Raw genomic sequence first — 24,557 nt, forward strand, 5'->3', positions numbered from 1 at the left:
ACTTTTCTGCTTTTACATAAAGTTCTTGTTTCCTTAGTGTGAGTAACACTGTCTTCACATGTGTCCAATGGAGTTCTAGAGTAGCCGAGCATATGAGGATGTCATCCAGGTAGGTGATGACGAAGTTATCTAGGTATTCCCCGAAAATATCATTACCAAAGTGTTGGAACGCTGCTGGGGCATTACAGAGACCGAAAGGCATTACAAGAAACTCAAAATGTCTGAACCGCATTCTAAATATCGTCTTCCATTCGTCACACTCACGGATGCAAACAAGGTTGTAAGCCCCCACGTAGATCAAGTTTAGTGAATAATTTAGCGGTGCGGAATCTCTGAAAGAGCTCGGGGACGAGCAGAAGATAATAGAGTAGTCAGCCAAGCCGGAATCAGATGCAAAGAGATAAGCAGAGTCACAGGTTCAGACGTAAGCCAAGGGTCAAGCCAGAGATTCAGGATACACAGGATACAGGAGACACAGTAAGCTGATGATAATCCAGCAACCTGTATGCGCCAGTGACAGGTTTAAATAGGCCAGGGGGTGCGCCCACACAGTCACGGCATGCGCGCGCGCGCATGTGTGCGTCTGTGCGCGCCATCCGCCGTGCACATCTGTGTGCACGCATGCGCAATGGAGTAAGTCTGGCACGGCCATGATGGACACTGGCAGGAATGCCAATAACTCGGCTATTTCCCTGACAGGGGGTAGTAATACGCGTGTCTTACTCTCTGTCTTGGCTGCACAGTGGCAGGGAGGTGACAGCCGACCTGCATTAATTTCCTGCAGCGGGCATAGCACCGTTGCAGATTCATGCCCCTTCTAGCTCCCATGCCTGTTCTCCTTGTTAATATGACTACCGGTACTTTATTGCTCAAACACTTAAAGGAAAACTATAATAGTTTTGGCTTAATTTTATTTTTTCTAAGTTCATAATTAAAAAAAATGGTTTATATCTGTTTTTAATATATAGGGTAAAGCTTTGACAAAGGATTCCCAGAGCATTATGGGTTTCTATAGATAAAGCACATTAAAATCTGTTTTATAGACACTTTATCGTTGATTAAAACTTCAAATTAAGCTGGATGGAAAGAGGAGATGAGACCAGTAAGGAGATGAAATCACTGTGCTGACTCATTTACTGTTATGTAAGGTTTGTTTTAGCTTGAGCTTGAGCTCTGTAAGCAACAGATCAACAGAGGAGCTAAGAAGAGCCTGAAAAACATGAAAAGGAGCTAAGGGCTCCACCTGCTGGATGCATATGAAAATACAAAATATTCATATTTGTCTCACTAATCACACTAAACTATTGTAAACTATAGCTATAGTAATTATTAGCAGGGGCTCCCTGAGATCGGGAAGCAATTTTAAGGATTCCTCTATATTAAAGAGCTTGAGAATGGCTGATCTAAAGACAATACTTAAGCCTAACATGGCAATGTGATATACTAATGCAGTAGCAGAACCAGTCAATCACAACCCTTGTATGAGAAGCTTTGCACACACATACACTGTTGTTTGGGTCATTGGTCAAGGTCGAGCAGTGACCAGCTTAATCTGTTCAGTGGCGCTTGTGTTTGCTTGTGTAGGGCAGGATGCTAGGACAAATTAGGTAATTTTCCAACAGCATAAAATATATGTTTTTTTTCTGTTTTGTAGGTGACCATTGTGCTGACCCTGGGGTGCCTCCTGGAGCAGAGAAAACTGGATTTCGGTATGATGTTGAGGAAAGTGTCTCATACAAGTGTCCTAACGACCTTAAACTGGTAGGCTCAGCTAAACGGACCTGTCTCGAGAGCAGGCGGTGGAGCGGAACTGAGGTCAGCTGTCAGTGTGAGTACTGGGCCCTAAAACTATCAACACTGCTAATTCCACCAGAAAGATTTTTCCTTTTGTCACCCATGCTATTCAGAGCCCGTTGCAATCCCAGCATTGTAGGGATTTTGGGGATTTTTGTGCAAGTTTTACTCCAATATGGAGTAAAGCCCAAAATGGCAGTAGCTTTGCATTGAGTTTTTCAATTTTTTTTTAATGTTTTTGCAATAGAGTTTTTTAGCGTTTTTCCGCGTTGTCGTTTTTTAGCGTTTTTTTTTTTTAAAGATCAAAAATGTCCAAAAACGCTGGCGAGACACGTTTTTGAGCGTTTATCGACGTTTATCAGCGTTAGAGAGTTTATACAGGTAAAAAACGTCTCTCAGAAGCCACTGGTTTTGGTGTGCATGGACCAGTGGCGGTGCGTCCATAGAGGGCGCAGGAGCGCTGCCCCCTCTCTCTCCTGAATACAATACCCAGATTCATGCATTGCATGAATCTTTGTATTGTTGCTGCCGCCCACTATTCAGATGGTCGGCCACCTGGTTTAACGCCGGCCATCTGAATAACGGCAGCTGGTTGGCTTTGGAAGTGCCTATCAGAGCCAGCGGCTCTGATAGGCTTTCCGATTACAGCCCTCAGGCTGTAATCGGCTTCCAAATAGTTAGCCAGGGGACGCACGGGGGGGTGCGTTCCCTGGCTAACACTGACAGGCGCCTCAGCCAATCAGGTTCACCGGTTCTGGTAACCTGATTGGCTGAAGCGTCATCGAGGGCGGGAGAAGACATCAAGGGACCGTGGAAGTAGGATGGCTGACCCCAGAAAGGTAAGTGCCAGACGGGGGCGGCAATCTGACTGGCAGCAATGGGGTCAATTGATGTGGGCACAGTGGGGACAATTGATGTGGGCACAGTGGGGACAATTGATGTGGGCACAGTGGGGACAATTGATGTTGGCACAGTGGGGACAGTTGATGTTGGCACAGTGGGAACAATTGATGTGGGCACAGTGGCGACAATTGATGGGCACAGTGGTGACAATTGATGGGCATAGTGGCGACAATTGATGGCACAGTGGCTGCGTTTGATGGCTAGGCACAGTGGCTGCGTTTGATGGCACAGTGGCTGCTTTTGCCATGGCACAGTGGCGACAATTGATGGCATGGCACAGTGGCTGCATTTGATGGCCACAGTGATAACAACAAAACCTGGGGAATGCCTAGGAAAAAAACAGGCCTCCTTACCGACCAGCCTGCAGAACAACCAAATTAACCTGTCTAACAGTATGTGTTAAAAACAGAGGTTTTGTCCGCACGCATTTGCAAACGCATGCGTGAGCCACAGAGCCGCGCCAAGGCACCCTGTAATCTGTGGTCCTAACACTAAACAATGAGCATCCCCACAGTGGAGGCACATGCATTCTAATGGATAGATGAGGGCAGGTGGACTGAAGGGGAGCCACCCCTCCTTAAAGATACAGGAGCACACCAAACACCCAACATATAGCACAATGGCTGCAATATGATGGGCACAGTAAGGCTGCAATTGTCTTTTTTTTATTGTTTTCGTTTGTTTGTGCCCCCTCGAAAAATTATGAGGACCAGCCGCCACTGGCATGGACACATAGGATAACATGATGGAGAGTTTAATGACTGTAGAAAAAGACATCTACAGCCAAAAGCAGCTGCTGGAAAAATGTCCAGTGTGCATGAAGCCTTATGTTAGCAAATTAAAAAAGGGTTTATTGGAACCTTAGGGTTCCTCCAGGGGTTGCTAAGTGTTCCTGGAGCTGTGTCTGACTGGTCTGCTGTTTGATGGTACCTGCAAAGTTCTGGGGTCAATGAAACGTGGTAAAGACAGCAGCTTTACACCAATGATTTTTAACTGTCTGTAGGGGTGGCATTCTGACCACACTGTAATGCCGCGTACACACGATCGAAAATTCCGACACGAAAACCGTGGATTTTTTTCAGACCGAATCTCGGTTCAAACTTGTGTTGCATACACACGCTCACACCAAATTCTGGCAGTCAAGAACGCGGTGACGTACAACACTACGACGAGCCGAGAAAAATTAAGTTCAATGATTCCGAGCATGCGTCAAATTGATTCCGAGCATGCGTGTTTTTTGCGCGTCGGAATTGCATACAGACGATCGGAAAATTTGAGAACCAGCTATCAAATTTTTGCTGTGGGAAATTCCGACAGAAAAAGTCCGATGGGACCTACACACGGTCAGAATTTCCTACCAAAAGCTCACATCGAACTTTTCTTGATGGAAATTCCGACTCAGTTGCTTTCTTCCTACTAACCACTAATGTAAGGACCATTTTTCTTATGGCCCCCCGATGATTACTGTCAGAATGTAAGGATGTGTAACTCAAGCGGCGGTGTCAGCGGGGAGTGTCGATAGTTTCAAATAACTATTAGATGGGCATCTTACTGAGCACAATATACAGGGATATGGAAATTATTATTGACATAAACACACATGTTGAACTGGATGGACTTGTGTCTATATTCAGCCTTATCAACTATGTAAGGGCTCCCCAGGACCTAAAAAATTATCTTAAGGGTTCTTCTGGGGTAAAAAGTTTGAGAAAGGCCAGATTAAACAATACATCCACTTTGAAGTGATTTTGTGACCAGACTATGGACATTCAAAAATTATACAAACCCTCACTGACCTTCATATCTGCAGGCACTGGGGAACAATTCATTATCACAACAGAAGCACTAAAGTTTTTCCGGTCATTCTCTCAGCAGCTCAGCTCACACTTTCAGCTTTAAAGATCTGGGGCCGGATTCAGAAAAGAGATACGACGGCGTATCTCCTGATACGCCGTCATATCTCTGAGTCCAGCCATCGTATCTATGCGCCTGATTCATAGAATCAGGTTACGCATAGATCTCCCTAAGATCCGACAGGTGTAAGTGACTTACACCGTCGGATCTTAGGCTGCAATTCCAGGCCGGCCGCTAGGTGGCGCTTCCGTATTATTACGCAAGGAATATGCAAATGAGGAGTTACGCCGATTCAGAAACGAACAACCGCCCGGCGCTTTTTTTTAAGTCGTTTGCGTTGGGCTTTTTCCGGCATATAGTTACCCTCTGCTATATGAGGCGTAGCTAATGTTAAGTATGGCCGTCGTTCTCGCGCCAAGTTTTGAAATTTTACGTCGTTTGCCTAAGTCGTTCGCGAATACGGATGGACGTAATTTACGTTCACGTCGAAAGCATGACGAATTGCCGATGTCATTTGGAGCATGCGCACTGGGATTCAGTTGCGGCCGGCGCATGCGCAGTTCGTTCAGCGCGGGGACGCGCTTGATTTAAATGTTACACGCCCCCTACCCGCGGAATTTGAATTTCGCCGGGGGATTTACGCTACCGCGGCTCAACTTTACAGGCAAGTGCTTTGTGAATAAAGCACTTGCCTGAAAAACTTGCGCCGGCGCAGGGGCGTACCTAGAGCATTTGGCACCCGGGGCGGATCCTATATCTGGCACCCCCACGGTAAAATGTAAAAACACCCCACTGCGTCCCCTGCATTCTTTAATATCTCTTTGTAACTACTGTGTACCCCTCTCCACATATCCCTTTACATTACACGGCACCCTGCACCTCTGGACCCCTTTACATTACACAGCACCCTGCACCTCTGGACCCCTTTACATTACACAGCACCCTGCATCTCTGGACCCCTTTACATTACACGGCACCCTGCACCTCTGGACCCCTTTACATTACACAGCACCCTGCACCTCTGGACCCCTTTACATTACACAGCACCCTGCACCTCTGGACCCCTTTACATTACACAGCACCCTGCATCTCTGGACCCCTTTACATTACACGGCACCCTGCACCTCTGGACCCCTTTACATTACACAGCACCCTGCACCTCTGGGCCCCTTTACATTACACAGCACCCTGCATCTCTGGACCCCTTTACATTACACAGCACCATGCACCTCTGGACCCCTTTACATTACACAGCATCCTGCACCTCTGGACCCTTTTACATTACACATCACCCTGCATCTCTGGACCCCTTTACATTACACAGCACCTCTATATCCCTTTACATTAGACTGCACCTCTGGACAGTGCAAACCCCTCCCTACAATACAGACCCACCACTACAGTGCAGTCCTCCCTACAATACAGAACACCCCCCCCCCCACAATACGGACCCACCCCTACAGATCAGACCCCCCCCCTACAATACAGAACCCCCTCACAATACAGAACCCCCCCTCATATACAGAACCCCCCCATACAGATACCACTCCCCTCCCCCTCATATACAGAACCCCCCATACAGATACCACCCCCTACAATACAGAACACCCCCCTACAATACAGAACACCCCCCTACAATACAGAAGCCCCCATACAGATACCACCACCTACAATACAGAACACCCCCCTACAATACAGAACCCCCCCAAATACAAAACCCCCCTATACAGATACCACCCCCATACAATACAGAACCCCCCTACAGTTCAGACCCCCCTACAATACAGAACACCCCCTCTACAATACAGAACCCCCCCCATACAGATACCACCCCCTACAATACAGACCCCCCCTCCCTCATATACATAACCCCCCTATACAGAACACCCCCCACAATACAGAACCCCCCTCCTATACAGAACACCCCCCCTCATATACAGAACACCCCCCACAATACAGAACCCCCCTCCTATACAGAACACCCCCCCTCATATACAGAACACCCCCCACAATACAGAACCCCCCCTCATATACAGAACCCCCCCTTACAATAGTGCAGAGTGACACCCCCCCTTGCCTTCAGACCCGTAATGCTGCTGATGTAATGTGATGATCAGCGTGCCGCGTGTTAGAGCACTTGTACGGAGGAGGGGGAGGCGGCCGCAGCTTCACGCTGCTTGGGTCGGCTGTGTGACTGTCAGACAGTCACAGCCGATAGTATCAGAGCCGCGGCGCTGCGCTGCCACGGAGAAGGGGGATCATTGCGGCCGGGTCCCGGGCGGCGAGTATCACTCGGGTACGGCTCGCACGGCACCCCCCCCCCCCTCCTGAATAGCCAGGCTGTGTGTTACCTAGTCTGCCGTCAATCATGCTGTCACCGCGCCATGCCTCAGTCACGGAGGGGGGGGGGGCGTCGGCCTGACACCCCCCCAGTGTGTGGCACCCGGTGCGGCCCGCCCCCCTCGCCCCCTGCTTAGTCCGCCATTGCGCCAGCGTAACGTTAATAAGATACGATACGCCAGCAGAAAGATCCGCGGATCTTTCTGAATCTGGCCCCTGGTATCTTTAAAGCTGTTTGGCAACATTGGCTTATCACTTATGGTCTGTAGCTCCCAATGGGACACCTACTGATGATCACCAGTGAAGGGGATTCTGAAAGTTTTTTGAAGTGGAAAACCCCTTTAAAGGGGAGGTTCACCCTAAAAACGACTTTCTAGTATTACACTGGCCCCCCACATTACAATACAATTATGCCTATTATGTTTTTTTTATGCTGTACATACCTTCGTACAGCTAATTCACCCGTGGCTTCCGGGTTGCGAGTCCCGCGGGAGTGGGCGTTCCTAACTTGCTGGTGATTGACGTGATGACCAAAAACTAGCTCCCCCCGTCGCGCAAGCTGCGTCACGATTGGCGAAAGGAGCCGAACGGCGAGTCGGCGCTATACTGCGCCTGCACACCGCCGTTCGGCTCCTTTCGGCAATCGTGACGCAGCTTACGCGAGGGGGGGGAGCTCGTTTTTGGTCATCACGTCAATCACCAGCAAGTTAGGAACGCCCACTCCCGCGGGACTCGCAACCCGGAAGCCACGGGTGAATTAGCTGTACCAAGGTATGTACAACATAAAAAAAAACATAATAGGCATAATTGTATTGTAATGTGGGGGGCCATTGTAATACTAGAAAGTCGTTTTTAGGGTGAACCTCCCCTTTAAGACATTACATAGTCACAGAGTCATCCTGGTCTATTGTCTATGATTTTACAAGTTGAAATGTCTCTTTTTTCCCCACAGACCCATATGCCTTCGATCTCCCTGAAGATGTTGGACAACAGTTTGCTGGGTCTCTTTCTGGGGTCTTAAACACCTTTGAAAAAAAAAGTAAGATATCATGTTAGGTAAGACATCTGACTCAAAGCAAAGAAAGGCTGAAGTAGTAAAAAACATTCATACACATCTCAAATGTATTGCAAATGCATGCTAAATATTCCTGAAAACATGTTGCATATTCCTGAAAACATGTTGCATAGTCCTAAAAGGTGCAGGCAGGTCTTTATGGTGGTCATGTGACCAAATACCAAAGTGCCGGTAATGTGATCTGTGCCAAAAGGGAGGATCAGAGTATAGGTGGAGCCACTGACCAACTGACTCTTCTGCAGGGTCACCTATCCAATCCTTGATGGCCAAGAGAATGTCAGCATATGAACACATGAATGATACCAGCAAGGAGAGAAATCCCTTTTTTGTACACAGTATACTCATCACTTACTTAATCATCATATAAATATATAAAAACAGAAATTAATGCAGTTATAACTAAACTAAAACTTCAGCCAAAAATATAAAAAAAAATATAGCAGAATCAAAAGCTCTCTCCTGCAGTACCACTTTTCCACCACTAGATGTCATTGGTCTTTAAATGACAGCCATCATCATTCAATCCACTTCCTCTGAGCTCAGGCTGTCAGGGACCCACCCCCAGCCTGTGACTGGACAGTAAAGGAGAAGCAGCACAGTGATGAGCTCATCTCTCTATACCTGTGATTTCTTCTATCTGCATACACCTAAACATACACATGAACTGATTGGCCTCTTGTGCTGCTTCTTACACACCAAGCTCGGCTGTACAGTGACTGAAAGAGGCTAATGTCAAGTCAAATTCAGGTACTTACACTGCTTACATTAAAAAAAAAAAAAGTTTAATTGTTTTAACCACTTAACCCCCGGACCATATCGCTGCCCAAAGACCAGAGCACTTTTTGCGATTCGGGACTGCGTCGCTTTAACTGACAATTGCGCGGTCGTGCGACGTGGCTCCCAAACAAAATTGACGTCCTTTTTTTCCCACAAATAGAGCTTTCTTTTGGTAGTATTTGATCACCTCTGCGGTTTTTATTTTTTGCGCTATAAACAAAGGACCTATTGGTTTCAACGTGAACGTAAATTACGTCCAGCCCCATTCACGGACGACTTACGCAAACAACGTAAAAATTTAAAATTTCGACGCGGGAACGACGGCCATACTTAACATTGACTAGGCCAGCTATTTGTTCGACTAACTTTACGCCGGAAAAAGCAGTACGTAAACTACGTAAAAAAAATGTGCCGGGCGCACGTACGTTTCTGAATCGGCATATCTAGTCATTTGCATATTCTACGCCGAACTCGACGGAAGCGCCACCTAGCGGCCAGCCTAAATATTGCACCCTAAGATACGACGGCGTAGGAGACTTACGCCGCTCGTATCTTAGCCTAATTTAAGTGTATCTGGTTTCCAGAATACGCTTAAATTTAGGACGGCGTAGATTCAGAGTTACGACGGCGTAGATTCAGAGTTACGACGGCGTATCTACTGATACGCCGGCGTAAAGCCATCTGAATCCAGCTAAGAGTCTTGCAGTTGTATTCCCCAAATATTGTTTTTTTTTGTGCATTACAAAGAGTCAATACATCAACGTTGAACTACTAAGTCAGGTTAGGAAGAGCCAAGAATCCTGGTGGGAACATCTCATCACTTGTGTCCCAGAAAATATAAGAAGCCAACATGTCACTCAGCTCCAAATGAGGATCTATCTGCACGTTGCTCTTATATGATATTCAAGGTTTTATCTCTTCATACAGAAGCTGTTGGGCGCACAGTAAATGTAAAGAAGGATGGGATTCTGAATGTCTATCTCCTCCTGGATGCCTCGAACAGCGTTGGTGAAGACAATTTCAAGATCTCCAAGAGCTGTGCAGAGGAACTTGTCAATGGGGTTTGTGTCATCACCACTTCTTGTCTGAACAATTCTAGCCAAATACGGTGGGTAAAGAAAAGAATCACCCCCGTCCCCCCTTTAAAATAATCACATTTTGTTGCTTTGCTGCGTGAAATGAAGACAGACACAGTTCTTGTTTTATCCAGCTGTATTTACTCAGTGCAACTTATAACATCCAAGTGAAAGATATAACACCAACATGTCAGAAAAAAACGTAGAAAACTCCAAAACAGTTGGAAAAAGCATCACCCCCCCTCCTAAAAATGACTTGTAAACTCAATCAAGGGCCAGATTCTCGTAGATCGGCGTATCTTTGCACGGGCGTAACGTATCCGATTTACGTTACGCCTCCGCAACTTAGACGAGCAAGTGCTGTATTCTCAAAGCACTTGCTCCATAAGTTGCGGCGGCGTAGCGTAAATAGGGCGGCGTAAGCCCGCCTAATTCAAATTTGGAACAGTGTTTTATGTAAATAATTTGTGACCCGACGTGATTGACGTTTTTTACGAACGGCGCATGCGCCGTCCGTGGAATATCCCAGTGTGCATTGCTTCAAAGTACGCCGCAAGGACGTATTGGTTTCGACGTGAACGTAAATGACGTCCTGCCCCATTCACGGGCGACTTACGCAAACGATGTAAAATATTCAAAATTCGACGTGGGAACGACGTCCATACTTAACATTGGTACGCTGCATGTACGCCACCATATAGCAGGGGTAACTTTACGCCTAACGTAAACGGCGTATCTGTACTGCGTCGGCCGGGCGTACGTTCGTGAATTGGCGTATCTAGCTGATTTACATATTTCTAGGCGTAAATCAGCGTACACGCCCCTAGCGGCCAGCGTAAATATGCAGTTAAGATCCGCCGGCGTAACAGACTTACGCCGGTCGGATCTAATAGAAATCTATGCGTAGCTGATTCTAAGAATCAGGCGCATAGACAGGGGGGCGTGTTTTATGTAAATAATTTGTGACCCGACGTGAATGACGTTTTTCACGAACGGCGCATGCGCCGTCCGTGGAATATCCCAGTGTGCATTGCTCCAAAGTACGCCGCAAGGACGTATTGATTTTGACGTGAACGTAAATAACGTCCAACTTCATTCACGGACGACTTACGCAAACGACGTAAAATATTAAAAATTAGAAATTTATGCGTAACTGATTCTAAGAATCAGGCGCATAGATACGACCGCCCAGACTCAGAGATACAACGTCGTATCTCTTTTGAGAATCTTGGCCCCAAGTGTAGCTAATTACCTTCTCATTGACATAGAAAGCCATTAGACTTTCAGTTGTGATCAGCTGTGGTCATTTTGATTAGCTCAGCATGAAAAGAGCTTTCGTGGAGCATTTCAGTCCCAGGTAGAGCAACCGAAGCAAACCATCAACTATAGATGGCGAGACACTGTCATCTGGATTTCTGGGATAAAGTTGTGGACAGGTACAAGTTTTTTGATCAGATGAGACTAAAATGTTATTATTTCGCCTCAACACCAAACAATATGTCTGGTGGAAATCCATCCAAATAACATCATTCCTACAATAAAGCATTGAGGGGGTAATATTCTGTTGTGGAGATGTTTCTGCAGCAGGGACTGGAGCAAAATGGGAAAAATACCATAAAATTATTGAGGAAAACCTGCTGTCCGCTGCCAGAAAGTTGTCAAGGTGAAGAAGGTTAATCTTCCAACATGACAATGACCCAAAAGCAACGAGAAAAAGGTGAATGTCCTTGCATGGCTTAGTCAGAAATCTGTGAAATGATTCGAAGACTGAAGTCCACACGGTCACCATCAAATGTAACTGAACTTGAGCAGTTGTGCAAAGAAGAGGGGGCAAAATATTGCAAAGTTTAGATGTGCGAAGTAGACATGTGCACAGCAATTTTTTTTCGTTTATTTCTGTTTCGTTTCTGTTCGTTTATCGTGATTCGTAACGAGTCGTAATTTCGTAAGACGTTAGTTATCGTATTCGTACTCTTTAGTATTTTCGTAACACTTTTTTTTCCGTTTCCATTTTTTTCTGTTAGTTTATTTTTCGTTGAATCGAGATTAGTATTTTCGTTATATTTTGTATTCTGCCGCGTTCTTATTTTTAAAATGATTTTATTCGTTCCTTCATTTTTACGTTGGTTTAATTTTCGTTGTTTTGCTATTCGTATTTACATTATATTTTCCATCATGCCGCGTTCGTATTTTCGTAAGAAATTTTCGTTGCTTTATGCTCATTCGTATTTTCGTGTCTAATTTCCTTTGATTGTAAAAACGTACTTTTGTAGATTTTATTGCATTCGTAATTATGTTAGAATACATTTTACGTTTATTCGACACACTACTCGTCATACTTTTGTAATTCGTACTTTACTGTGATTGACTTGACTGTCTTAGTTAGCACACACACCCTGTCTAGAATGAAGTCTGACGTAGAAGAAAACTAAAATATGTCAGATATTACAAATACAAATCTAGAAATTAGATGCACTGCAGTCTAACACAGAAAAAGACACAAGGAGCCAGGAGGTAATGAGAAAGAAGCTCATTGGGGGAAGGAACAAACCTCTTCAGAGGAAAGGGACAGCGCTCAGTGGCTATTGGTCAATGTCCAGAAATATTTCAGTACTAACGAAAGCTAATTTACATTATTTCGTATTTTCGTTATTTTCATTTCCGTTTTCCGAAGATTCGTAATTTATTTTTCGTTAGTTTTGATTTTCGTTTTTTATTCTTTGTTCGGCATTTCGGTTGTTTTCTTTTCGGTCTTCGAATATTAGTAAGTTTGCATTTTCGTTCATTTTGTTTTTCGTAATTTTTTTTTTTTTGGGGTTCTGTATTTTCGTTGTTTCTATGTTTTCGTTTCTTTCTTCTTTCGTATCTTCGTTGTTTTCCATATTCGTTATTTTGAAAATATCGTTATTCATTATTAATTGCGCTAAACCGTTCGTTCATTCGTATGTTAACGAGTCAACTAAAATAACGAAAATTGACGGAAAACGTATTCGTAACTAAAAAAATTGCACATGTCTAGTGCGAAGTTAGTGGAGACAAATCCCAACAGACTAAAGTCTGGAATTAAAGCAAAAAAGGGTGTTCAAAAGGGGGTGATCCTTTTTTCTAACTCAGTGTTTCTTTTATTGTTTTTTTTTCTGACATGTTGGTGTTAAATCTTTCACTTGGATGTTATAAGTTGCACTAGTAAATACACCTGGATAAAACAAAAACTGTGCCTGTCTTAATTTCAGGCTGCAAAGCTACACAATGGGGGTTGTTTACGAAAGGCAACTCCAATTTGCACTACAAGTGCACTGCAAATACACTTGAAAGTACAATCGCTGTAGATCGCTGTATATCTGAGGGGAAGCTCTGAAATTAGGGGAAGCTCTGCTGATTTTATCATCCAATCATGTGCAGGCTAAATTGCGTTTTTTTTTCCTTGCATGTCCCCCTCAGATCTACAGTGACTGCACTTCCAAGTGCACTTTCAGTGCACTTTTGTAAATAACCCCCAATGTGATTATTTTAAAGGGGGTGATTCTTTTCTATACCCACTCTACATATTTAGCGCTCACCACCACACGATTCTTTTCCCTCTGTGTAGTATCAGCCAGGCAAATTGCAACATTCACTCCTCCAGCTCAATAAACAGTCTAGGGTTGCCTTTTTAAAGTTTATTGCAGAGTAACTTGGATGTGGCTTAGGGAAGCTGTGGAATACTCCAGAACACTAAACAGGAATCTGAGGACACGCTTTCCTTTGTAGCTACTTCTCAGAACAGTCCCTTAAAGCAGTAGTAAACCACAAAAAAAAAGAAACCAAAAAAATCTGCACGTTAAGAGCATAATGAGCTAGTATGCATCGCATACTAGCACATTATGAAAGACTTGCCTAAAAACAAAGCCCTTCTGTGGAGTGCTGTCACGGCTCCCCTGGGTATTCCATCTTCACTCAGTGTTCCTCCCGGGTTCGCAGGCTGTGGCCGTTTGAAACGCCGTCCATTGAGAGTGCAGTGCGCATGCGCCGGTGACAACTCCGGGGCTGCTAAAGTAAATATCTCCTAAACCGTGCAGGTTAAAGAGCTATTTTCTGTACCTACAGGTAAGCCTTTTTTTAGGCTTACCTGTAGGTATTAATAATTAAAAGGCCTTTACTACCACTTTAAGCAGTGGGACATGAAGTGGACAGCACTGGGACACCATAAACAATGTCCCAGGCCAGGCAAGCCTTGAAACTAGTGCACCAGGGGTTACTAGCAGCAACAGTCACTAGGGTCCTTCTCTTAGGTCTGTACTTACAGTCTCCCTGAGACTTTCATGTCTTCCTCCAGACTCAGGCAGACAGTCTCCTTAGAGAAACCTCTAGAACGGATCCTGAATGAAATCCCTCTCTTAGCTTCAGAAGAATTAGCAGCAGGATAGGCCCCCAAGCTATGCACAGTTAGGACCTCGATGAGACAGGAAGGATCTTTAGCTGGACTGCCGGGAGGGGCAGCAGCCCTTCTGGCTAGGAACCTCTCCTGCTGGGGAAGAAGACTCTCCTCTTTGAGGCTCCAAACTATTTATGCCCCTTCCCAACCACCATCTGGACACACCTTCCCAGGGATTGGCTAGAAAAATGATAAATGGTTTTCAAAATGATTTAAAAATAAATATCTGAAAAGTGTGGCGTGCATTTGTATTCAGCCCCCTTTACTCTGATACCCCGAACTAATATCTAGTGGAACCTGTGTGCAATTTAATCCCAGTATAAATACAGCTTTTCTGTGAAGCCCTCAGAGGTTTGTCATGAAAGCCAAGGAACACACCAGACAGGTCAAGGATAAAGTGGTGGAGAAGTTTAAAGCAGGGTTAGGTTTTTAAAAAATATCCCAAGCTTTGAATATTTCATGGAGCTCTGTTCAATCCATCATCCGAAAATGGAAAGAGTATGGCACAACTGCAAACCTACCAAGACATGGCCGTCCACCTAAACTGACAGGCTGGGGAAGGAGAACATTCCTCAGAGAAGCAGCCAAGAGGCCCATGGTAACTCTGGAGGAGCTGCAGAGATTCACAGCTCAGGTGGGAGAATCTGTCCACAGGACAACTATTAGTCGTGCTCTCCACAAATCTGGTCTTTATGGAAGAGTGGCAAGAAGAAAGCCATTGTTGAAACACAGCCATAAAAAGTCCTGTTTGCCGTTTGTGAGAAGCCATGTGTGTGTGTGGGGGGGGGGGGGGGGGGGGCAGCAAACACGTGGAAGAAGATGCTCTGGTCTAATTAAACCAAAATTGAGCACTATTAGGTAGATTCAGGTACAATGGATTAACTTTAGAGCGGCGTAGCCTAGCCTGTTTAGGCTACACCGCCGTAAATTAGCTAGGCTAGTAGTGATTCTCAATCTACTTACCTGCTAATATACGGTGGCGTAGCCTAAAGCGGGCGGGCGTAAGGGCGGCTAATTCAAATTGGTTGGAGGGGGGCGTGTTGTATGGAAATGAGGCTTAACTCTTTCTGAATCTACCTATATGTGTGGTGGTAAACTAACACTGCACATCACCCTGAACACACCGGGCCAGATTCACATAGGAGAGCGGCGGCGTAACGTATCGTAGATACGTTACACCGCTGCAATTTTTCATCGCAAGTGCCTGATTCACCAAGCACTTGCGATTAAAACCTACGCCGGCGGCCTCCGGCGCAAGGGGGGCCAATTTAAATGGGCGTGTGCCATTTAAATTAGGCGTGCTCCCGCGCTGGACCTACCGCGCATGCTCCGTTTCCGAACTCCTGTCGTGCATTGCGCGCCGTGACGTCATTTTTTCGAACGGCGACGCGCGTAGCGTAATTCCGTATTCCCGGACGGCTTACGCAAACGACGTTGATTTTTAAATTTCGACGCGGGAACGACGGCCATACTTTAGACAGCAATACACTTGCTGACTAAAGTTAGGGCAGCTAAAACGACGACTAACTTTGCGACGGAAAACTAGACTAGCGGCGACGTAGCGAACGCGAAAATCCGTCGTGAATCGCCGTAACTCCTAATTTGCATACCCGACGCTGGTTTACGACGCGAACTCCCCCCAGCGGCCGCCACGGTATTGCATCCTAAGATCCGACAGTGTAAAACAATTACACCTGTCGGATCTTCTGGCTATCTATGCGTAACTGATTCTATGAATCAGTCGCATAGATAGAAACAGGTATACGACGGAGTATCAGCAGATACACCGTTGTATCTCCACTGTGAATCTGGCCCACCATCCTCACTGTGAAACATGGTGGTGGCAGAATCAGGTTGTGGGGATGCTTTTCTTCAGAAAGGACAGGAAAGCTGGTCAGAGTTGATGGGAAGATGGATGGAGCAAAATACAGGACAATCTTAGAAGAAAACCTGTTATAGTCTGCAAAAAAACTTGAGACTGGGTTGCAGGACAAGGACCCTAAACATACAGCCAGAGCTACAATGGAATGGTTTAGATCAAAGCATATTCATGCGTTAGAATGGCCCAGTCAAAGTCCAGACCTGAATCCAATTAAGAATCTGTGGCAAGACTTGAAAATTGCTGTTCACAGACGCTCTCCATCCAATCTGACAGAGCTTGAGATATTTTGCAAAGAAGAAGAATGGGCAAAAAAATGTCCCTCTCTAGATGTGGGAAGCTGGTAGAGATATCCCCAAAAAGACTTACAGCTGTAATTGCAGTGAAAGGCGGTTCTACAAAGTATTGACTCCGGGGGGGCTGAATACAAATGTACCCCCCACACTTTTCACATATTTATTTGTAAAAAAAAAAAATGAAAACCATTTATCATTTTCCTCCCACTTCATAATTATGTGTCACTTTGTGTTGTGTTTTTATGTGTCACTTTGTGTTGGTCTATCACATAAAATCCCAATAAAATACATTTATGTTTTTGGTTGTAACATGATAAAATGTGGACAATTTTAGGGGTATGAATACTTTTTCAAGGCACTGTACATGGTACAGCAGGCACATATCAGGAATTTGAAATGTTGAGTTTGCATATTCTTTAACCCGCATGCATCTTCTCCTTTATTAACATGACCATTTCTGATGCTTTTTATTTCTCACCTCCAGCTTGGGGCGTTTGATATGAAGGTTCAGTTTGGAATTCTATCTTATGCCACAGAGTCCAATGTTATAGTTTATATTCATGACAAGGACTCCAATGATATAGATTATGTGCTGGAGCAGATTCAGTTGAACCTCGTATACAGCAGTGAGTATTACCATCTTCATCTTGTGTCACTTTATTGTGGATTCTTGAGTATCTGGGGCTTCGTAGCGCCGGGATGAACTAGGGCACCACCCTGGAAATCTATACATCAGAAAATGTACAGCTTGGGGAGGTTGGGTCAGAAATTCTCAATTTTATTAAAGAGGAAGTAAACCCTCCTCTAGAAAAAAAAGAGCCTGCAAGACAAAGGCATAATGAGCTAGTATGCATAGCATACTAGCTCATTATGTAGTACTTGCCAGCAGAGCTTTTTTTTTAGAAAATAGGTGCAGGAACTCAACCAAGACCCCGTTCAGATTTCACAAACAGTACAAGGGTCTTAAAGGGGCATTAAATACCAGGATTGCATTACATACAGAGTGCAGAGTTCAGGGGGGTTACACACAGTGCATAGCTGTCACTTGTAAACACAGAAACCAGACTTCTTTGTTTACAAGTGATTGTGGTGAGCAGGCACCAAAGGATCTGAGCCAAAGGTGGTGGAACTGAGTTCCCCCAAGTTCCCCCTGAAAAAAAGCCCTGCTTACCAGAGATCGAAGCCCCCGCAGCGGTCCTCATTCGCCTCCTCCGACGCCATCTCCCCCGGAGTGACTTCCAGGTATCGCTGTTCCGGCGCTGTGACTGGCCGGAGCAGCGATGATGTCACTCTCGCGCATGCGCACGGGAGCTGGCAGTGACGGCACGATCGACTTCACTAACGGCAATCTCAGTGCAACTGCGCCATTGTCTATGGCGCGTAGGCACTGTAGACATTGGTGCCCGTTCTTGGGAAAATATCTCCTTAACCGTGTAGGTTAAGGAGATATTTCTTGCACCTACAGGTAAGCCTTAATCTAGGCTTACCTGTAGGTCTAAATGGTCTGAAGGGGTTTACAAACACTTTAAAGCTGAATCCCAGACATGCCAACTTTTACATAGTTAGATTTGTCCAGCTTGGACCATTGTAAGTCTGTATGTGCCATACCTGTGGGATCCCCATGGAAGGTGGAGCTAGTATGAATTACTTACCTGAGAACGAAGCCCCCGCAGCCGTCCTCGGACACCTCCTCCGTTGCCGCCATGAACAAACAGTGGTGACAGGGGAATATCCCTCCTGCCCAGCAATTATATTCTCCCGACAAACAGTGATTATCACCAGTGACTATACAGAAACCACTAGTGATAATCATAAGAGAATCTGCTCATTAATGGTTCAAATCTCAGCCAGTTTCTGCTGAACCAGCTGAGATTTAAACTGTCTATGGCTGGTCTTAGCTCTTAGGCAGCCCATACATTGATTAGCACTGTGGAGTGTCGGCTTCCTGGCGTGATCGGGCATGTGGGATTTCAAACACACCCGAGCCCATCTCTATTGGTTGTAGACAGTTGAGCTCCCTGTAGGTTGCTTAGCAGAAGTGGACCCTTCTCTGACATGCTGATCGGGATGCAATCCAGGTGATGCTCTTAGTCAAATCCTAGTCATAAATATCAGTGATTTTATTGATCAAAGCCCACACTTTACAGGCATAGAGCCCACATGGCTGCTGATCATACGGTTGATTATATTTATGTGGTTGTACTCTTGATGCTAATAATTACTGTGTTTATTAGATCTGACTGGGAGCATCACCTGGATCACATGCCGATCAGCATGTCAACAGAGAAGGTTATACAGCATTACTGCTGCTAGGTGACCAGCTGGGGGCTCGGCTCTCTATAACCAATAGTGCCAGCCTTCCCCTGCATGCACCCATAATGTCACCAGCACTAGGTCCTAATAGACTGCCGCCGCTGCCAAGGAGACAGACGCCAGACCAGCGCTGTAAATAGCAGGGACAGGACAGCTGGGGATCCCCACTGTGGCAGAACACCAGGCCCCGGTGGCAAGACAACCTTTGCAACCCTAAGAGTTCTCCCACTGCTTTGGACCCTTATATTTTCTTGGTGTGCTGGTGATATATATCTCTTGTTTTCTGCCACCCTGGGGGGCCCCAGTATAGTAGGAAGGGAGCTCACTGCAGAACATGTGAAAGGGCCCATAGTGGGATCGTAGTAAAGGGCCCCAGGATATATATATATATATATATATATACAGCCCTCAAAATTTCCACTCGCCTACTAGCATTTGGCGAGTGGATTTAAGCTGGGGGCGAGTGATGCCAGGGCTGCATGACCAATCTCCCTCCAATCTGTGCCTACACTTAGAGTCCCGATGAGATTGGCGGCCGAAGAGGAAAGGTGCATGCTCGGGAAAAGTAGTCTGGTGAGCCGCGCACAGGCAGAGCAGTACACAGGTGCTCTACTTACAATTCTCATTAAGCCATGGGACCCAACAGTATGACCTCTCTGAGCCTGCCCCCCCCCCCCCCCCGACCAATGTAGCTGGAGAGCAGAAAGTAATGAGTGAGGTGGAGGATTGCAAAAATGACCACTCCGGTGCAGCGCTCACTGAAAGTTGCCCTGACATGAGAGCGGCAGCCTTCTAGTTTGTGCAGTTTTCTTCTCCTTGTGCTCTATGTAAGTGTCCAACAGTTTAGCCTGGGCACTGTGAACAGACTGGTCTCAATGTGTGCTGTGTGCTGTCAGTGTGCGCTGTGCTATGGTGTCAATGGCTGTGCAGTTGTGTGGATCTCAGCGCTGGATTGTACTCCCTCCCGCTGTGCTGCAGCTCCTCTCCTCTCTGCCGGCCTGAATAAAAGGGGGAAGTGGGGACATGCAAGCGCGGAGCCGCACACACAGGCTCCTGATGATGAGATGAATGGGAGAGAGAGAGAGGATGGATGGGAGTTGCAGAGGAGACAGCAAGAGAATGGGGAAGAGACCCAGTTCTAGTGCCCTGTCCCTCTGGTCTGCCCCCAGTGCCCTGTCCCTCTGGTCTGCCCCCAGTGCCCTGTCCCTCTGGTCTGCCCCCAGTGCCCTGTCCCTCTGGTCTGCCCCCAGTGCCCTGTCCACCTGGTCTGCCCCCAGTGCCCTGTCCCTCTGGTCTGCCCCCAGTGCCCTGTCCCTCTGGTCTGCCCCCAGTGCCCTGTCCCTCTGGTCTGCCCCCAGTGCCCTGTCCACCTGGTCTGCCCCCAGTGCCCTGTCCCTCTGGTCTGCCCCCAGTGCCCTGTCCCTCTGATCTGCCCCCAGTGCCCTGTCCCTCTGGTCTGCTCCCAGTGCCCTGTCCACCTGGTCTGCCCCCAGTGCCCCGTCCCTCTGGTCTGCCCCCAGTGCCCTGTCCCTCTGGTCTGCCCCCAGTGCCCTGTCCACCTGGTCTGCCCCCAGTGCCCTGTCCCTCTGGTCTGCCCCCAGTGCCCTGTCCCATTTTGGTAAAGTTGATGTTGGTAATATTTAATTTTGTAACTTGATTCTGCATAAAACATTGTCATTCCATGAGATAATCTACGAGGGCGTGTTTACGGGTGCAATTAGGCGCAGGGCAGTGTATGATTTAGGTGGGGCAACTGGTGGCGAGTAATTATTGAGGCCTGGCTAGTAGCTCAGGACTTGAAATTTTGAGCCCTGTATATATATATATATATATATAAAATTGCATTTTATAGTTGGCCCCCCTACTTTTGTCCCTGTCCCTCCATGTGCCCCCCCTAAATATGAAAGCTGTAGACGCCACTGGTTAGTAGTGGCACTCTCAGTGCGCCTGCATGCCGTTGCCTACGGCACATGCGTCGTAGACATCGGTGCCGTCTTTCTTGGAAATATCCCCTTAACGTGTAGGTTTAGGAGATATTTCTTGGACCTACAGGTAAGTCTTAATCTAAGCTTACCTGTAGGCCAAAGTTGTCTGTAAGGGTTTACATAAACTTTAATGAGAACGCATACCATTTATTTTTGAATCTATAGACATTCCCAGTAATAGTAGCAATATGGTGAGTCTTCCTCTTCTTCTTCTTTTTTTTTTTTAGAGCACCGTGATAAGCAAGGAACCAACATTAAGGGGGCATTGGAAACCGTGCTGGGCATGATGTCATTCCAGAGGCGTCAGTACAATGATGAGGAGTGGAACTCAATCCAACATGTCATTATTCTGCTGACTGATGGTGAGGAAAACAAGATATTAAATGTCACTCATGTTATTTGCCAACGGATGTATCACCGGACTAACATATCTCAAACATTTAAAGGCAATTACTGTATATATTTGAGTATACGCCAAGTTTTTCAGCCCTTTTTTTAGGGCTGAAAATACACCCCTCGGCTTATACTCGAGTCAGTGTACCTGCATTCTTGACAGGCATCAATTTTTTAAAAGTCGCGGCTTCCTCCTGGCGTTCCGTGATAGGCATTTGATACTGTGTTCCGCCTATCACGGAGGTCCTCTCATCCTTGGACAGTTTCCCAGCAGACACTGTGTTCAGTGTTCTGCCAATCACGGACGTCCTCTTGTCTGAGGATGAAAGAATGTCCGTGATTGGCGGAAGACTGAACACAGTGTCTGCTGGGAAACTGAGTCCGAGGATGAGAGGACCTCTGTGATAGGCGGAACACAGTATAAAATGCCTATCATGGAACGGAACGCCAGGAGGAAGCCGCGACTTTTAAAAAAAATGGACACCTGTCAAGAATGCAGGTACTCGGGCACAGTGAGTACCTTATGGCACAGTGAGACTGTAATGGGCACAGGAGACTGCAATGGGCACAGTGAGTTCCGTATGGCACAGTGAGACTGCAATGGGCACAGTGAGTTCCGTATGGCACAGTGAGACTGCAATGGGCACAGTGAGTTCCGTATGGCACAGTGAGACTGCAATGGGCACAGTGAGTTCCGTATGGCACAGTGAGGTATGGCACAGTGAAACTGCAATGGGCACAGTAAGGTATGGCACAGTGAGACTGCAATGGGCACAGTGAGGTATAGCACAGTGAGGTTGCAATGGGCACAGTGAGGTATAGCACAGTGAGGTTGCAATGGGCACAGTGAGGTATAGCACAGTGAGACTGCAATGGGCACAGTGAGGTATGGCACAGTGAGACTGCAATGGGCACAGTGAGGTATGGCACAGTGAGACTGCAATGGGCACAGTGAGGTATGGCACAGTGAGACTGCAATGGGCACAGTAAGGTATGGCACAGTGAGACTGCAATGGGCACAGGAGGTAGAGCACAGTGAGACTGCAATGGGCACAGTGAGGTAGAGCACAGTGAGGTATGGCACAGTGAGGCGTGCAAATGGGCACGGTTGACCCTCTTTTCCGCTTACAGTGTCTGCTGCATTCTCACCCTAGGCTTATACTCGAGTCAATACGTTTTCCCATTTTTTTGTGGTAAAATTAGGTCCTTGGCTTATACTCGGGTCGGCTTATACTCTAATATATACGATATACATTATTCGACCCACTTATATCTATGAGTGTGTTTTGCAATGTGCACTAAGGCCAAGCTCCTATGGATGGAAGCCAGAAAGTGGAAAAACTGGTTTATTGCACTGTAGAGTAAATGCAGAAATCTATAAAAGCTTAAAAAACATTGCAATGGTCAATAATGAAAGTATATAGCCAAAATGAATAATGCTTAAAAGCAAACGGTACCACTGGTGACATCTGGGTGGAAAGGGGTGAACATCATCCAAGAGGCTTGCGGGTCAGACATGGAAAAGGGGCGCCATGAGCCATGTTGGAAATGATAGAAGCCGGCTCTCTCCTGTTACCAGCTCAGGATCCCACAGCGGTTGGCACAGTGTCCGCTTGTGTCCAAAATGAAAACCACAGAGTGCAGGAGGACACTGTGCCAACCGCTGTGGGATCCTGAGCTGGTAACAGGAGAGAGCCGGCTTCTATCATTTCCAACATGGCTCATGGCGCCCCTTTTCTATGTCTGACCAGCAAGCCTCTTGGATGGTGTTCACCCCTTTCCACCCAGATGTCACCAGTGGTACCGTTTGCTTTTAAACATTATTCATTTTGGCTATATACTTTCATTATTGACCATTGCAATGTTTTTTAAGCTTTTATAGATTTCTGCATTTATTCTACAGTGCAATAAACCAGTTTTTCACTTTTTGGCTTCCACCCATAGAGTGCTGCTTTGTAATGTATACTGATGTTGCGCGAGAAGGCCTGGCTCGCATTCTCCGCTCTAATTCATCCCAAAGGTCTTCTATTGGGTTGAGGTCAGGCCAAGTTCCTCCCACCCCAAACTTGCTCATCCATATCTTTATGGACCTTGCTTTGTGCACTGGTCCAAATCATTTGGTGGAGGGGGGATTTTGGTGTAGGGTTGTTTTTCAGGGGTTGGTGTGGGGTAGTTCCAGTAAAGGGAAATCTTAAGGCGTCAGCAAACCAAAACATTTTGGACGATGTGATGCTCCCAACTTTATTGGAATTTCCTTTCACATTTGGCTGTTAGTGAATGTAACAAATACAAATTTATCTGAAGTCACAAATTATCCGTAATAACGAATGCCACATCGAAACAAATGGAACGTAACTAATTAATAATAATAAATAATAAAAACTTTTTATTATTAATAATTTGTTACATTCCATTCATTTAGATGCAGAATTCGTTATTACAGATAATCCGTAGCTTCGGATAAATTTGTATTCGTTACGTTCACTAACAGCCAAATTTGAAGGGAAATTCCAAAACCTATAATGTAATAGGGCCATATTCTGAGTAAAGTTACAATGGAGTATCTCAGGATACTCCATCGTATCTCTCTTTTTTGGCCAGTGTATCTATGCGACTGATTCTTAGAATCATTTTCGCATTGATACACTGAAGATCCGACATGTGTAATTACTCCGCCGGCCGCTAGGTGGCGTTTACGTTCAGGTCTCATTTGTTTATGCAAATGAGCCTGATACGCCGATTCCCGAACGAATTCGCGTTGCGTAACCGTCGCTTACGTCGTTTGCGTAGGCGTAAGGTTACCCCTGCTATATGAGGGGTAACCTTACGCCAGTCCCACGTAGGCCATGTTAAGTATGGCGTCGGGTCCGCGTCGTGTTTTCCCGTCGGGTACGTCGTTTTACTAAGTCGTTCTTGAATACGACTTTACGTCAATGACGCACACGTCGGTGTCATTGACGTTTTATGCCGAGAACTGGAGCATGCGCACTGGGCTATTTTAAGCCTGGCGCATGCGCAGTTCGTTAGAATCGGGGGCGCGCTTAATTTAAATAGAAGCCACCCCCTTGGAGATACGCGGGGATACGCCGGGCCAAATACACTCTGCCGCCCCAAACTACGGAGCAAGTGTTTGGGGAATACAGCACTTGCTCCTGTAGGTTGGGGCGGCGGAGTGTAAATGGCTTACGCGCCGCCCGCCGGAAATCTACGAGAATATGGCCCATAGTAATTATTAGTTAGTTAGTTACCGTAAATACTTGAGTATAAGCCGACCCGAATATAAGCAGAGGCACCTAATTTTACCACAAAAAACTGGGAAAACGTATTGACTCGAGTATAAGCCTAGGGTGTCCATCTGCATGCCTCACTGTGCCCATGTGCATGCCTCACTGTGCCCATGCCTCACTGTGCCCATGCCTCACTGTGTCCATGCCTCACTGTGTCCATGCCTCACTGTG

The 24,557-nt window shown here is 46.2% G+C and overlaps 1 protein-coding gene across 2 annotated transcripts in view; it reads left to right on the forward strand.

Annotated features, from left to right (window-relative positions):
• The window catches only part of LOC120913253 (complement C2-like), a 127,621-nt gene that overhangs the window by 28,062 nt on the left and 75,002 nt on the right, over positions 1-24,557 (forward strand). For both annotated transcript variants that reach the window (XM_040323074.1, XM_040323076.1), the window contains exons 4-8: positions 1,655-1,828; positions 7,844-7,930; positions 9,671-9,804; positions 16,893-17,034; positions 20,934-21,068. In XM_040323074.1, coding sequence (XP_040179008.1) covers positions 1,655-1,828; positions 7,844-7,930; positions 9,671-9,804; positions 16,893-17,034; positions 20,934-21,068 — 672 coding nt within the window. The remainder of the gene's footprint in view (positions 1-1,654; positions 1,829-7,843; positions 7,931-9,670; positions 9,805-16,892; positions 17,035-20,933; positions 21,069-24,557) is intronic.

The sequence above is a fragment of the Rana temporaria genome, chromosome 9 (genome assembly GCF_905171775.1).
Source record: "Rana temporaria chromosome 9, aRanTem1.1, whole genome shotgun sequence".
NCBI lineage: Eukaryota > Metazoa > Chordata > Amphibia > Anura > Ranidae > Rana > Rana temporaria.